Below are 16478 nucleotides of genomic sequence, written 5' to 3'. Positions count from 1 at the left end.
AAAGTGTCTCGAAAGGTGAACGCACCCTGTCGGTCTCAGACATTTTTTTGTTTTCGGCTGGTTTATACTATCAGGAATCAAGTACTCACCGAGACCGAACTGCCGAGGGTGGTTCACCTTTACGACCAAGCGCGCCCGCCCACTGAGTTTTGGAACAGGTGGCGGAAGCACGAGGCGGTACCGGTGCCAGTGGAGAAGCGTTGACCAGTGACGGTTGTAGATGACAGGTGCTTCTGGGTGACTGCAGACGGAAACAGGAACAAACGATACTGAAGCCGGATAACCGGTACTGAAAGAGTCCAAGAAACAAACTGGAAAGTCCGGGGTGCAAGCCAAGGTTCGGGGAGCAGAGAAGACAGCAGATCCGGGTAACAAGCCAAGAGGTTCAAGGGCAGGAGAAACAACAACAGAGTCCAGGTCACAAGCCGAGGTCGGGGTCAGAAGAGTTCAATAGAGTGGTGAAGCAATCCGAGGTCAGGTTCCAGGTGAGAGGTGAGTCGAACGGAATTCCAACAGGAAATGGTTTCCAGAGACACAGGTTCAGGAAGTAGCTGACGATAAACCAGCAACCTGTCTACTGACAGGAGCTGGTTTAAATAGGGCGGTCACGCTGGTGATTGGCCCCGAGAGGTCACATGCGTATGCGCACACGCCTAAAGTGCCCAGTTAGCCGCCGGGAAGCCAATCTACTACGCTGGTGTGTTAAAGGAGGAAATATAAGGGCTTTGGCCCTGACAGTTATCTTAAACTCAACAATTCCAAAACAGAACTTCTCCTGTTTCAGGCCAGTCGCAAGAGTCAACTGGCAACAACCTGGACACCCCCGCCCATTCTGGGCCAAATCATCACCCCTAGCTCCAAAGTCAAAAGTCTTGGGGTCATTTTTGACACCTACATGACAATGGACGCACAAATAGGGTCAGTAGTCAGCGGATCGCACGATTTGTTGCGCCTACTACGCAGACTTATCCCATTTATCCCTAAGGAAGACGTAGCAGTCGTGGTGGGAACAATTGTGAACTCCAGATTGGATTACGCAAATGCTCTTTACCTCGGACTCCCAAAGTACCAAATCTCTCGTCTGCAAGTCGTTCAGAATACGGCCGCCAGACTTGTGACTGGGAAAAAAACATGGGAATCAATCTCACCTTCACTGAGAACCCTTCACTGGTTGCCAGTAAAGGACAGAATTGCTTTTAAAGCACTCTGTCTGACACACAAGTGCATCCATGGGAAGGCTCCGCAATATCTTTGCGACAAGATAGAACCCCACAATTCCAATCGCCTTCTGCGATCTACGGGCCAAAACCTGGTCAAGGTACCCAAAGCCAGATACAAATCCAAAGGAGAAAGAAGGTTTGCATTCCAGGGTCCAAGACTATGGAACGCTTTACCAACCAGCATTCGGTTGGAGGAAAACCACCTGGCCTTCAGAAGACAGATTAAAACGCTGCTCTTTTGATGTCAAGAGACAGGAACCATCAAGCGCCCAGAAGCGATTCAGTTCGCATGTGCCGCGCTATATAAGTTTTTCATTCATTCATTCATTCATTCGGAGACAACCAGTCATTTCTAACTTTTATTATGTAATGCTTAGCAAGTGGGAAAATGGAAATCCCATCCATATCTATCGATTCATATGTACAGTGCCTTGAAAAAGTATTCATACCCCTTGACATTTTCCACATTTTGTCATGTTACAGCCAAAAACTAAAATGTATTTTATTGGAATTTTATGTGATAGAACAACACAAAGTGGCACATAATTGTGAAGTAGAAGGAAAATGATAAATCGTTTTTCAAATTTTTTCAAATAAATATGTCAAAAGTGCGGGGTGCATTTTTATTCAGCCCCCCTGAGCCAATACTTTGTAGAACCACCTTTCACTGCAACTACAGCTTGGGGATGTCTCTACCAGCTTTGCACATCTAGAGAGTGCCATTTTTGCCCATTCTTCTTTGCAAAATAGCCCAAGCTCTGTCAGATTGGATGGAGAGCATCTGTGAACATCAATTTTCAAGTCTTGCCACAGATCCTCAATTGTACTTGGGTCTGGACTTTGACTGGCCCATTCTAATTTCTAACACATGAATTTGCTTTTATCTAAACCATTCCATTGTAGCTCTGGCTGTATATGAAGAAAGAAGATTGGATGGCTGCACACCCATATAATGCAGATAAAAGCTTCTTTATTAAAAAAATCATCAATAAAAAACAGGCACAAGGCATATTGGCAGGGGGAAAAAAGGATGGCGTGTTTCACACTTTTAATACGTGCTTTGTCAAAACCGGTCGAGGGTGACGGAGGCCCCTCCCCAGAAAAGGAAATATTCACAGGACACCTCTCCTACTACTTAACGGTCTCTGTGCCTCAGGGCAGGTGAAACAGCTGAAGTTAAAGTGGTTGTAAAGCTTCACTTAAAAAAACAAAAACAAAAAAAAAAAACATATTATACTTACCCCCACTGTGCAGCTCGTTTTGCACAGAGTGGCCCCGATTCACGTCTTCTGGGGTCCCTTGGCGGCTGTCTCGGCTCCTCTCCGCATCAGCTAACCCCCTCTGAGAAGCACTCTCCCAATGGGGTTAGCTTGCGGGTGCACTCCCAAGTTCTGTATCCGGCGTCCATAAGCCACTGACTACAGGACTCGGCCCTGCGTCATTGGAGTTGATTGACAGCAGCGCAAGCCAATGGCTGCGCTGCTATCAATCTATCCATTGAAGAGCTGAGAACAGCCAAGACCGGGCCGACATCAATTGCGTTCTCGACGCGGGACTTTCGAGGGCTCAGGTAAGTAAACGGGGGGACTGGGGGGCCTGCATCATAGGATGCATTAAGGTAAAAACATAAACCTTTACAACCCCTTTAAAGTGAAGGTTCACCCTAAAACAATTATATAACATTACATCCAGCATACCTCCGACATGAACAGTATGCTGGTATGTTTTTTTTTCCGCTGTACATACTGTTTTATTGTTATTTTCCCCCCGGCTTCCGGGTTCTGATTCCCGCGGAACTGGGCATTCCTATTCAGAGGTAGATGATTGACGTCTGGTGAAAAACTTCCCAAGGCGAATAAGGCGCGTCACCAGTTTTCCATAAATAGCCGACCTGCGAGTCGGCTCTATATGGCGCCTGCGCAGTTAGCTCTACACAGCAGGCGCAGGCGCCGTATAGAGCCGACTCGCTGGTTGGCTATTTACGGAAAACTGGTGACGCGATAGCCATAGATATAAGATGGAAATCACGTATACAGTGTATTAGTTCCAGTAAACTCTGCTAATGGAATCATTTTTTTAATCTTTCGCAGACAAAATCCAAGTGTTTTGACCCCATAGACTACTGTACAGTAAAAGAGTCTGTAAACATGACCAGGCGGTTATACAGCCACCCAAATCACTTTTACATGAAAGCTCGGAGCCGGTCAACAAAATAGTAAAAAGCCCACAGCAGCCACCAGCTTGTTTTATTCTCTCGAATACCAGGACATTTAAAAAGATTAAAGGACTCCTCAAAATAAATAAATCTGCATATTATAGTCAAGCTAAATATAAATCTTTTTTTTTAGTTTTGGATAGAGTGGAGAGGGATTAGAACATCTGTGAGGTTTTTATTGCTGTCTGTGTCCCCATTAGGGAGATTCACCCTCTCTATTTGTCCTCTTTACCATTATTACTGATAGTGAAAGTGAAGAAAAACCTACATTTTTGGTTGTCACCAGGTCAAGTATAGAGAGAAAATCCTCCAATGGGGACACTAGTTCTGATGACTATGGTGACAACCAGGGATTTGCTCACTTTGGAGGGATTTCTTATCACGTCCTGATTTGGCTATGCAACAGGAAGTGAAGGAAATCTCCCCAATGGGACACAGATGGAAAAGACAAAACTGTCAGGTGTTATAACTCTCCCTTAAGCCCCATACACACTATCAGTTTTCCTGAAGGTTTTCTCTTCAGGTTTACCAAAACCATGTAGTGCAAGGGCCTGCCTGATTGCATACAAATTGAAACTCTTGAGGTTTGACCTCATATTAGATGGTTTTGGTAAACCTGAAGAGAAAACCTGCAGGAAAACTGATAGTGTGTATGGGGCTTTAGGGCTCTTTCACACGGGCGGCCCGTTTAGGTCCGCCTGCCAGTTTTTTAGGCAGACCTGAACGGGCGCTCCGTGCTCCTCTATGGAGCCGCGGATGTCAGCGGTGACATGCCCGCTGACATCCGACCCGCTCTGATCCGCCAAAGTGTGACGGAGGAAAACCCTACTTTTCCATCCGTCTGGCGGATCGGATCGGGTGAACACGGACAGGCGGTCCGTTTTCATCCGATCCCCCCACAGGGGAGAGCGGAGAAAAGACAGGGCGGTCCCTGCACAGTGTGCGGGGACCACCCTGTCATCCTCCGGCTCAGCGGGGATCAACGGAGCGATCCCCGCTGAGCAAGCCGGGGTTCACGGGGCGGATCATTACTGATCTGCCCCGTGTGAAAGGGGCCTTACTCTATCCCATGTGAAAAATAAGTTTTGCCTTTACTTCTACTTTAATGTAGGGAAACTTTAACAAATTCTCTAAAAAGAATGGCCTTGTTAAACAAAATCAAAACATTGTATGCTTTGGGCTGATGGCCTTGGAATACATTTAGACTGTTTATATCCTTGATGTGCATCAGTTAATGCTGAAACCAATACATAATTCAGTTATGTCATCGTGCTCAATCATTTAAAATCTCTTTTTAAGCCCTCAGGGAAAAAGTATTAATTCATGCTTGTGCGTCTGCTTTTTATGTGTTTTTTATGCCTTTTCAATGCTCTCCATTAAAGTCTACAAGGCCAAAAATACACTATATTGCACCAAAAGAAGCATCTGACCCTTTTCAGATGGAAACCCATTGCATAGGTTTGAACAGGACCCATGGACAATAATGGGATTCCTCTTGTCTCACATTGTCATGCAGCAACCAAAGCAGAACATATTGCAAAGCTGTGAACTGGGACTAATGCCGCGTACACACGATCATTTTTCGGCATGAAAAAAACGACGTTTAAAAAATATATGTCATTTAAAATGATCGTGTGTGGGCTTCACATAATTTTTCGGGTTCTGAAAAACGACCCAATTTTTTTTTGAACATGCTGCATTTTTTAACAACGTTTTAAACAATGTCGTTTTTCGGGTTGTAAAAAATGATCGCGTGTGGGCTAAAACGACGTTAAAAACCCGCGCATGCTCAGAAGCAAGTTATGAGACGGGAGAAACTGTAAAAACTTCCAAAAACGTCCAGTGTGCATGAGGCCTCCAAATCATGTCCAATCAACTGAATTTACCACAGGTGAACTCCAGTCAACTTGTAGAAACATCCCAAGGATGATCAGTGAAAACAGGATGCACCTGAGCTCAATTCTGACTGCCATGGCAAAGGCTGGGTTCACACTACTACACTACTTTCATCCTACTTTGCTCTGCTACATCGGTCCTACATTTATCCTACATTGGTCCTACATCCATCCTACTTTCATGAACAGGATACTACTTTGGTCCGACTTCAATGATATTCAATGGGCCTGAAGTAGGATCAATGTAGGACCAAAAGTAGTACAGGGAGCATTTTCAAAGTCGGACCGACTTGTGTAGGACGCTACAAGACGCTCTCATAGGGAAACATTGAACACAGAGCAAAGTAGGATGTAAGTAGTGTAGTAGTGTGAACCCAGCCAAAGACTGTGAATGCTTATGTCCTTTTTTATTTCTTAATATATTTGCAAAGATTTCACGCAAACTTCTTTTGCGTTGTCCTTATGGGATATTATTTGTAGAATTCTGAGGAAAATAATGAATCTAATCCATTTTGGAATAAGGCTGTAACATAACAAAATGTGAAAAAAGTGAAGCGCTGTGAATACTTTCCAGATGCACTGTATATAATAACTCATAATACATAAGAAAAACATTTCTAATACATATTGATATGATTTTTTACAGAATGATAATCTCTCCATAGATATACTTAAAAAATAAAATAACTGTAAAGGACTACCGTGTTTCCCCAAAAATAAGTCCTAGCGTTATTTTCCAGGAGGGCTGCAATATAAACCCTACCCCGAAAATAAGCCCTAGTTTGAAATGGTAAGACTGAGGGTGTCTGTACTGAGGAGAGGGGGGGGTGTCTGTACTGAGGAGAGGGGGGGTGTCTGTACTGAGGAGAGGGGGGGGTGTCTGTACTGAGGAGAGGGGGGGGTGTCTGTACTGAGGAGAGGGGGGGTGTCTGTACTGAGGAGAGGGGGGGTGTCTGTACTGAGGAGAGGGGGGGGTGTCTGTACTGAGGAGAGGGGGGGTGTCTGTACTGAGGAGAGGGGGGTGTGTCTGTACTGAGGAGAGGGGGGTGTCTGTACTAACTCCTCCAAAAAAAAATGGTAAGACCTACCCCGAAAATAAGCCCTACTGTGTTTTTTGTTGCCAAAATTAATATAAGACCCGGGCTTATTTTCAGGGAAACACATTCATACATTCATATCTCTTGTGACGGAAAGCCATCACAAGAGATATTTGCAGGCTGTCATTGTTGACACCTGGAAATGCTATTTATTTGGCTATCATTCTTATACTGATTTTTTTCTTTCTACACTTGTATATCAAAAATACATTAAAAGCATATATATTGTTTCCCTTTATGTTACAGGTTGGTACCATTCCAACCTATCCAGCAAATAAAGAAAAGAACAACCTATCACTATGGACCGTAAGCTATTTTTATCTTGTGTGTAGCATTATAATCCTCTTATAGTTTAAGTCTGAATGACGACTCCTTGCTAAATGTAATCTGCAACCCAAGCACAAATATCCATTACCAAACAGTAATCAAACATAAACCAACATTATATCTGTAATCTTGACAGATCTTTTCAAACCAAATGACTGCATTGAGAGAACAAAACAGCCAAGTGTTAAGAAATTCACATGAATTATTTGTTTAAACATTGACTAAATAATGAGCCATTAAAAGGCAACAGTTGAGGGAATAGGAGAAGAGACAAAAACAAAAATAAAGCCAACAATGCAACTTTACATAAAGGGTTGCTAAAGGAAAAAAAAAATTTGCCTAAAATTAATGTCTGCAAGGTAGACAGACAGAATAGTGTAATGATTCTGTTAAAAAATAAAGTAAATACCTATTAAATTCCTTCATCTATATCACCTCCGGCATTCTAGTTTCTGTTCTCTCATTCACTTCCTGGTTTGCATCGTTTGTTCATGTAAGAACTACATTTCCCAGTATGAATTGCGGCACGCCCAGTAATTCATACCTCCTTGAAGTCTCTAACACGTAGAGAGCGTCCTGTCGCACAGATGTAGTTCCCAGGAGGGGGTGAGCACGTTACTGACCACCGCAGTAAACCCTCCCATCACGGTGGTGAGTAACAATCAGACAAGCAGGAAGTGAAAAGAACAGAGAAGAAATAGAGCAACTTCTGAGCAAAAACGAACAATGAGGAAGTGAAAAGAGGAATGTCTGCAGGTAAAGGATGCTTATTATGAAAATAAAATGTTTCCTTTACAACCCCTTAATGGAATGTAAACATCCCTGTGTACACCTAAAGCCGGGGGAGTCAACGCCTGGACCGATGCTCGGAGATTCTGGTTTAGGGTTGTCTTGTCCTGTTTTTAGAGTTTTAAAACCTAAACTACCAGAAAGATACTGTGATTGGAAGCTGAATAAATAACTTACAGGTGAAGCATATCTATGGCCAAGATGTGAAATCGTATATTCATTTCCACATTGGCTTTCAATTATTTCTGGCCTACTCCTATTACTCTGAAGTTTGTAAATTTGTTTTGTGAAGATCTCCACACATATTCTTCCTTTAATTATTTTACATGTCCTGTGGGTAGGCCCCGATATGTCACACATATGACAGAGCCTGCCTACTGAAGTACAGAGGTGCTCAGAGGAGGAGTTCCAGGAGGCGGAGTCAGTACAGGAATCACTGGTTGAAGGCAACAAGGAACCATGGGATATATAGATATGAAAGACAAAGAAGAACTTTATGGCCCCACTCCTGTGCAAATAACTTTATTCCAGGTTGCAAATACAGCACATGGTGAACTACAAGAATTACCTGACACGTTTCACACCAATCAGGTGCTTAGTCATAGCTCTGAGCATAGACTAAGCATCCGATTGGTGTGAAACGTGTCAGTGATTCTTGTAGTTCACCATGTGCTGTATTTGCAACCTGGAATAAATAATTTTTTTGCACAGGAGTGTGGTCATAAAGTCCTTCTTTGTCTTTCATATCTGCTTGCAGCAAGGATCGCACCCACTACACGGATAGAGGTTGGATCAGCAGGGTGAGGGTGCAGCCCTTAAGCAGTGCATATTCTACTATGGGATATGTACTCATGGTTACCGCAATATTGTGTCAATCTCGCTCCCTTTCTCAGCGAGATTGACAACCTACGAGCCCCGTCGCGGGAGCCAGTGCCGAGCCGGCTCGCCGCGATTGGGAAAAAGCCGTCATAGAAGTGACGGGGATCCGACTTGTATAAATCATGAGGGGGAACTCCACGCCAAATTTTAAATAAAAAGCCGGCATGGGTTCCCCCCCAGGGGCACACCAGGCCCTTAGGTCTGATATGGATTGCAAGGAGACCCCCCCTACGCCGTTTTTCCCCCCACAATTCATACCAGACCTGTATCCAAAGCACGCTGCCTGGCCGGTCAGGAAAGGAGTGGGGACGAGCGAGCGTGCTGGAAACACATTCTCGCCGACAGGTATTGTAGTTCTGAGAAATTAAAAGTAAACAGAAGAGGAGAAGCTGCAAAGCATGCTGGGAAGCCTGAAACGAGACGGCCAGCAGACAGGCAGAACTCATTGAGATATGCTATATTACCAAAAGTATTGGGACACCTGCCTTTACATACACATGAACTTTAATGGCATCCCAGTCTTAGTCCGTAGGGTTCAATATTGAGGTGGCCCACACTACTATAACAGCTTCAACTTCTCTGGGAAGGCTGTCCACAAGGTTTAGGAATGTGTCTATGGGAATGTTTGACCATTCTTCCAGAGGCGCATTTGTATGGTCAGGCACTGATGTTGGACGAAATGGCCTGACTCTGCTCTAATTCATTCCAAATGTGTTCTATCGGGTTGAGGTCCGGACTCTGTGCAGGCCAGTCAAGTTCCTCCACCCCAAACTCTCTCACCCATGTCTTTATGGACCTTGTTTTGTGCAATGGTCCAAATCATTTGGTTGAGGGGGGATTATGGTGTGGGGTTGTTTTTCAGGGGTTGGGCTTGGCCCCTTAGTTCCAGTGAAGGGAACACTTAAAGGGTTTGTAAAGGTAAAAAAATGTTTCCCTAAATAGCTTCCTTTACCATAGTGCAGTCTTCTAAGAAATCCTCATTTCCTGTTCTTCTGTCTGTAACTACACACTGTAATGCAAGGCTTTCTCCCTGGTGTGGATAAATCCTCTTGAGGGGGAGGGGGCAAGCAGGAGTGTCAGGACACTCTCTACTTTGCAGATAGAGAAAGGAGCTGTGTGTTAGTGGGCGTCCTGACTCTCCTGCTCGCCCCCTCAAGAGGCTTTCTCCACACCAGGGAGAAAGCCTTACATTACTGTGTGTAGTTACAGACAGAAGAACAGGAAGTGAGGATTTCTCAGAAGAAATAAGGACATTTAAAAGCAAAATGAAAGGATGAGGTAAGTGAAGGAGGACTGCACTAAGGTAAAGAAACTATTTAGGGAAACATTTTTTTTACCTTTACAACCCCTTTAAGGCATCAGCATTACAAGACATTTTGGACAATTTCATGCTCCCAACTTTGTGGGAACAGTTTGGGGATGGTCCCTTCCTGTTCCAACATGACTGCGCACCAGTGCACAAAGCAAGGTCCATAAAGACATGGATGAGCGAGTTTTGGGTGGTGGAACTTGACTGACCTACACAGTCAGGCCTTCTTGTCCACATCAGTGCCTGATCTCCCAAATGCGCTTCTGAAAGAATGATTAAACATTCCCATAGACACACTCCTAAACCTTGTGGACAGCCTTCCCAGAAGAATTGAAGCTGTTATACCTGCAAAGGGTGGTCCAACTCAATATTGAACCCTACGGACTAAGACTGGGATGCCAATAAAGTTCATGTTTGTGTAAAGGCAGGAGTCCCAATACTTTTGGTAATATAGTGTATATCAAATAAGCTTAAATTGGATTGTTAAAGTAGCTATTGTGTGTATTGCAATTTACAATGGTGATGCTATAAAATGAAAGTGTATGTTGTGACCATAGATCTACTTTAACCATGAACAGTCATACAATGAATCCTGAAAAGTGCAACAATCTAGAGATCACAGTGAGTGTATTAGAAGATAATTACAAGAGCCCACAATACATAAAAAAAATGCCTGTGTAGCTAAATCTACCCCAAAATACAACAACCAAACTTCTCAGTAGCAAAATGTCCCTGTTGGATAAACATCTAAGGCCCCATACACACGAGAGGATTTATCCGCGGATACGGTCCAGCGGACCGTATCCGCGGATAAATCCTCTCGAGGATTTCAGCAGATTTCTATGCGATGGCGTGTACACACCATCGCATTGAAATCCGCGCGGAAATCCTCTGGCGATGACGCGTCGCGCCGTCGCCGCGATTATGACGCGGCGACGGGCGCGACGCTGTCATATAAGGAATTCCACGCATGCGTCAAATCATTACGACGCGTGCGGGGAATCCCTTTGGACGGATGGATCCGGTGAGTCTGTACAGACGAGCGGATCCATCCGTTGGGATGGATTCCAGCAGATGGATTTGTTGAGCATGTCAGCAAATATCCATCTGCTGGAAATCCATCCCAGGGGAGATTTATCCGCGGATAAATATCCGACGGAGTGTACACACCATAGAATCTATCCGCAGAAACCCATTTGATGGGATTTATCTGCGGATAGATTCTATGGTGTGTATGGGGCCTGAGGCTGCATTCACACTGTAACGCCGCGTATGCGGCGTATTTTGCCGCGATTTGTGTAACTTTTTTTACAGGCGGCATACGTACGGCGTTTCGGCGTTCGGCGTGAGATGTGAACCATCTCATAGACAGCAATGGAAATTCGCCCCTCCAGCGTATCGAGCGTTGGGCGTTTTGTCGCCTAGGTGTGAATGGAGCCTAATACATAAGCCTTATGCCCCCGTACACACGGTCAGAATTTCCGACAAGAAAAGTCCGATGTGAGCTTTTGGTCAGAAATTCTGTATGCTCCATTGGACTTTTCCTGTCAGAATTTCCGCCTACAAAAATTTGAGAACTGGTTCTCAAATTTGCCGACGGAAAAAATTCCATTCCAAAATTCCGTTTGTCTGTAGCAATTCCGACGCACAAAATTCCGACGCATGCTCGGAAACAATTCGACACATGCTCGAAAGCATTGAACTTGATTTTTACGGTTCGTCGTAGTGTTGTACGTCACCGCGTTCTTGAAGGTCGAAAGTTCAGAGAACTTTTGTGTGACCGTGTGTATGCAAGCCAAGCTTGAGCGGAATTTCGTTGGAAAAACCATCCAAGGTTTTCCGACGGAAAATCCGATCATGTGTACGCGGCATTATTCATTGCTTATGAGCTAAATGTCCTTGTCACCGCTATCAACATTTCTCATATGTATGTAACGACTACAGCTGAGCTGTACAGGGTCCATGTTATTGCTGTCACCATCTTAACATATGTAATATCCACTGCTCAGACGTGAGGAAGCCATTGTTCGATAATGTATCGTGGTGGTGTGACTCTGTCCTACATGAATGATGGCGGGTTTTCGCCATATTTTGGAGAGACAGACACGTTATCTATACAGCTGTGTGTTCAGCTATTTAGTTCTGACCTGGCTGTGGCTCAGGGCCCCACCCACAGACAGGAAGTCTGGTCCTGGGAGCTCCCAACCCTCTGAGAGGACTCAGAGACGCTGCATAGCTGCAGCTAGTGTGTGCATATCTGCAGGAGGCAGATGTCGTGTGATTGAGCAGCAAGTCGCTGATCAGGAGAAAAGCGAGGTTTTGAGCTTATCTCTGGGAAACACTGGGCCAGATTCTCAAAGAATCGGCGTTGGCGTAGTGTAAGCCATTTACACCACGCCACCGCAACTTACTGGAGCAAGTGCCGTATTCTCCAAGCACTTGCTCCGTAATTTGCGGCGGCGTAGTGTAAATGGCCCGGCGTATGGCCGCGTAATTCAAAGGGGGCAGCTTGTATTCAAATTAAGCACGCCCCTGCGCCGATCGAACTGCGCATGCGCCAGGCGGAAAAAGAGCCCAGTGCGCATGCTCCAGCTCACGACGGAAAACGTCAATGACGCCAACGTGAGTAAAGTCGTATTCGAGGACGACTTAGTAAAACGACGTAACCGACGGAAAAAGACGCCGCTGACCCGACGCCATACTTAACATGGCATACGGCGGACTGGCGTAAGGTTACCCCTCATATAGCAGGGGTAACCTTACGCTTACGGAAACTACGACTACGCGGCGCAAATTCGTTCGGGAATCGGCGTATCAGGCTCATTTGCATAGTCAAAAGAGAACTGAACGTAAACGCCACCTAGCGGCCAGCGTCGAATTACATCTAAGATCCGACGGTGTAAGTGACTTACACCTGTCGGATCTTGGCCGTATCTATGCGAAAATGATTCTAGAAATCACTCGCATAGATACCCGGGGCCAAAAAACAGAGATCCGACGGTGTTTCCTGAGATAACCGTCGTAACTCTTTTGAGAATCTGGCCCTCTGTTTGTTTTGAGGAACAGAACTTAGGCCTAGGCTAAAGGCCTGAGACCGTCGGATGGCAAGATTGAAAGCCAGGAGGCGAAACTCTTGAGTTTGTAAGATGCAGTAATGGTGGACCCCCCCCCCCCCCCCTGCGAGGGCTGCTAATGTATATGTGAACTTTTGTGCTTTTTAAATAAAAGTGGGCTACCAGGCCCTTAAAAACCAAAAAATTACCATCTTCTATGCATAAGTACCACCTACTGCTCAGCAGCACAGTCTTAAGTCTATCCTTTCAAGAGTCCTCCAAAAGCAGTCACTAAATGGTTAACCACTTCCCTACTGCGTCATTGTGAAATGACGGCGGCAGGAACCCCTCCTCGATCCGGGTGGACGTCATGTGACGTCCTGGGCTTTGTGGGGGGATATCTAAATGATGCCTGCAGCTAGAGGCATCATTCAGATATCCTTCTCTTCTGCCGGCGATTCTGCACAACGTAAGAACGATCATAGCGGCGATTCCGCCGCTAGATCGTTCTTACAGGCGGCGGGAGGGGATATCCCCCCCTCCCGCCGCCATCCGGTGCTTCTCCGGGCTCTCCCGTGCCATCGGAGGCCCGGAGAACGAATCGTCCGGCGCTGGCAGGAAGCATAGAGATGACTGGTGACAAGATGGTCACCAGTCATCTCTATGACCGTCGGAGGACCCGGGCGCGATGTGATGACGTCACGCCCGGGTCCCCGTAAGTAAACAAAGCCGCAATTGCGGCTGCTAAGCAACAGCAAGCATGAGATCGGTGAATTTTTTTTCACCGATTTCATGCTTTCCAGCCTGGAGGAGAGATGTGCGGTCTTATTGACCCCGCATCTCTCCATAAAGAGGACCTGTCACACACATTCCTATTACAAGGGATGTTTACATTCCTTGTAATAGGAATAAAAGTGAAAATAAAAAAATAAAAATAAAAAAAAAGTGTAAAAAAAGAAATAAATATGTAAAAAAAAAAAAAAAGAAATAAAAAATATTTTTTTTAACGCCCGTCCCCGGTAGCTCGCGCGCAGAAGTGAACGCACACGCAAGTCCCGCCGACATATGTAAACGCCGTTTAAACCACATATGTGAGGTATCGCCGCGTGCGTTAGAGTGCCAGCAACAATTCTAGCACTAGATCTCCTCTGTAAATCTAAACTGGTAACCTGTAAAAAATTTCAAAGCGTTGCCTATGGAGATTTTTAAGTACCGAAGTTTTGCGCCATTCCATGAGTGTGCGCAATTTTAAAGCGTGACATGTTAGGTATCTATTTACTCGGTGTAACATCATCTTTCATATTTTACAAAAAAATTGGTCTAACTTTACTGTTTTGTTCAAGATAAAACGTTTCAATGACCGTTGTTTTATTCCCTAGGGTGTCTGCTAAAAAAACATATATAATGTTTGGGGGTTCTGAGTAATTTTCTAGCAAAAAAATTATGATTTGTACATGTAGGAGAGAAGTGCCAGAATAGGCCCGGTATGGATGTGTGTATAACAGCCCTGTATGGAAGTGGTTAAAAGACATCATGAAGCTTAAATTAACCTTTTAACAAGAGGTTGTATACTGTAAATCCTTCATCATTGATGTGACATCACCGCAGGTCACTGCCCACTTGGTACCTTCCCATTATGTGATATTAATTTACATCCTTCTGGTTTTATTTAAAGAAAACAGGCAATGTAAAATGGCGACGAGGGCGCGGAAAGCACCCAAAACCTTGACAATCACAATTAGAATTTTGTTTGATTGATTTACATAATTTCATTACAATATCATTGTCCTTTGTACTGTCTTATTAAAATGTTACTAAAAGTAAACCTTTTTTTTTTGGATATAGTGGATAGGAGTTAGGACCATTACCACATCTTTATTGGTGTCAGTGACCTTCTTAAAGAGGATGTAAACTTCCATACCTTACCTCTAGGTAGTGTAAATATCTCCTAAAAGTTCACTATTTAGGAGACATTTACATTACATGAAGCCACCCATGTCATTCCTTTTGAGCCCTGTGCCGTGAACGGTGGCTCTCGCCCACATGCGTGGGGGTGATGTCATCCCTGGCTCTGGCCAGTCACAGAGCCGAAGCCCGTGAACCCGGAAGCAGGGCTGTAGCGCTGAATTCGCGGCACTAGAAGAGCTTCATTTTAAGGTAAATTTCACATCATGTGCTAGTATGTGATGCATAGTAGCACATTATGACTTTACCTTGCAGGGGAAAAAAAATTAAAGGCTAGCATTCTGGGGTCCCACTGAGGCTTTCACGGCTCCTCCCCGCATTAGATAACCCCCTCTGGGAAGCTCTCTCCCGAGGGGGTTACCTTGCAGGCACGCTCCTGTGTCATACACTCGCCGTCCATAGAGTGTATGACTCAGACCCACCCCCTGGCGCCCGTGTCATTGGATTTGACAGCAGCGGGAGCCAAAGGCTGTGCTGCTATCAATCTATCCAATGAAGAGATGAGAAGCCGTGGAGAGAGCAACGCGGGATCATGCCTATGGAAGTTCCGGGCTCAGGTAAGTAAAACAGGGTGGGGGGGGGGGGGCAGGGGGGCCGGACACTGCATAGAATGCATTAAAGCGGGATTCCACCCGCAATTTTTTTTTTTTTATTTAGCAGCTACTAACAGTGTAGCTGCTGACTTTTAGTAAGGAGACTTACCTGTCCTAGTCACCCGCGATGTCGGCGATCGCTCAGTCCTGGCGCCTCCATCCTTACTAAGGGAAACGGGTAGTGAAGCCTTACGCATTCGCGACTCGCACGGCGCTTTGTGAATGGGCGGCTGCCTCCTGGGATACACACAGTTCCTATAAGGCAGTGCGGCTCATTCACAAGAAGACACGGCAACGTAGGACGAGCCTGAAGATCCCCTGTGGTGGAAGAAGAGGCAGAAGGGCTACTTCTGCATAGCAACAGCCCTTTCAGGTGAGTATACATTTTTATTTCCAATTTTTTTTTATTATTTATTTTAGGATTTTTAGTGCAAAGAAAAAAACGGATGGAACTCCACTTTAAGGTGAAAAAACACGAAGGTTTACAACCCCTTTAAGGAGATTCACCCTTTTTAATTAAAATGTTACCAACAACACAGGAATAAAGGGAACTCTTGTTCCTGTGACAACTGTCTAAGAGGGGATTCCCCTTGCATTACAATCTGATTGAGATCTCCTCTCACTTCCTGAGAGCAGTTTTAACCTTCCCCTTCTCTAATCTAAAAACAAGTGTTGGCTCTAGCTATACTCTAAAAATTGACATACATGTCGTTATATCACTTACTTTAAGAGCTCCACAAATCTCCACTGTGTCAGCTTCCTCCACCACCGTGATACGGAAATTTGGTGTTTGGAACAATTCCTTCAAGATCTTCCCTTGTTCCTTATTTTTGCAGCCTGATGGAGAACAATGTACATATGACCTTCAGGACTATATTTATTTTATGACTTGGACTCCAATCCAATAACTAGTTTCATAGTAACTTACCAATTGTTGTCTCACAAAACTTTCCATCGGCAACTTCATTGGCAATATTGGCACCCATCAGCACATTCATGGGGATGCCCAATCTCTCCCGAATGATATCTGATATGAGTCGTAGACCTTCTGGCCCTTCATCTACACCCTGGGAGAAATCAATTGACAGGGCTATAACACAGTAATAGACAATCCAACACCGATGTAGAACAAAGAG

At 44.9% G+C, this 16478-nt stretch overlaps 1 protein-coding gene across 1 annotated transcript in view; it reads right to left on the bottom strand.

The window, feature by feature from the left end:
* Positions 1-16478, bottom strand: part of GPD1 (glycerol-3-phosphate dehydrogenase 1) — a 123210-nt gene that overhangs the window by 46859 nt on the left and 59873 nt on the right. Inside the window, exons 4-5 of the mRNA XM_040340275.1 lie at positions 16271-16409; positions 16067-16179 (exon numbers count right to left, since the gene is read on the bottom strand). Coding sequence (XP_040196209.1) covers positions 16067-16179; positions 16271-16409 — 252 coding nt within the window. The remainder of the gene's footprint in view (positions 1-16066; positions 16180-16270; positions 16410-16478) is intronic.

This window comes from Rana temporaria, chromosome 2 (assembly GCF_905171775.1).
Source record: "Rana temporaria chromosome 2, aRanTem1.1, whole genome shotgun sequence".
NCBI classification, from domain to species: Eukaryota; Metazoa; Chordata; class Amphibia; order Anura; family Ranidae; genus Rana; species Rana temporaria.
Note: the sequence above shows the minus strand (reverse complement) of the source record. Positions and strands in the feature narration are given on the sequence as shown.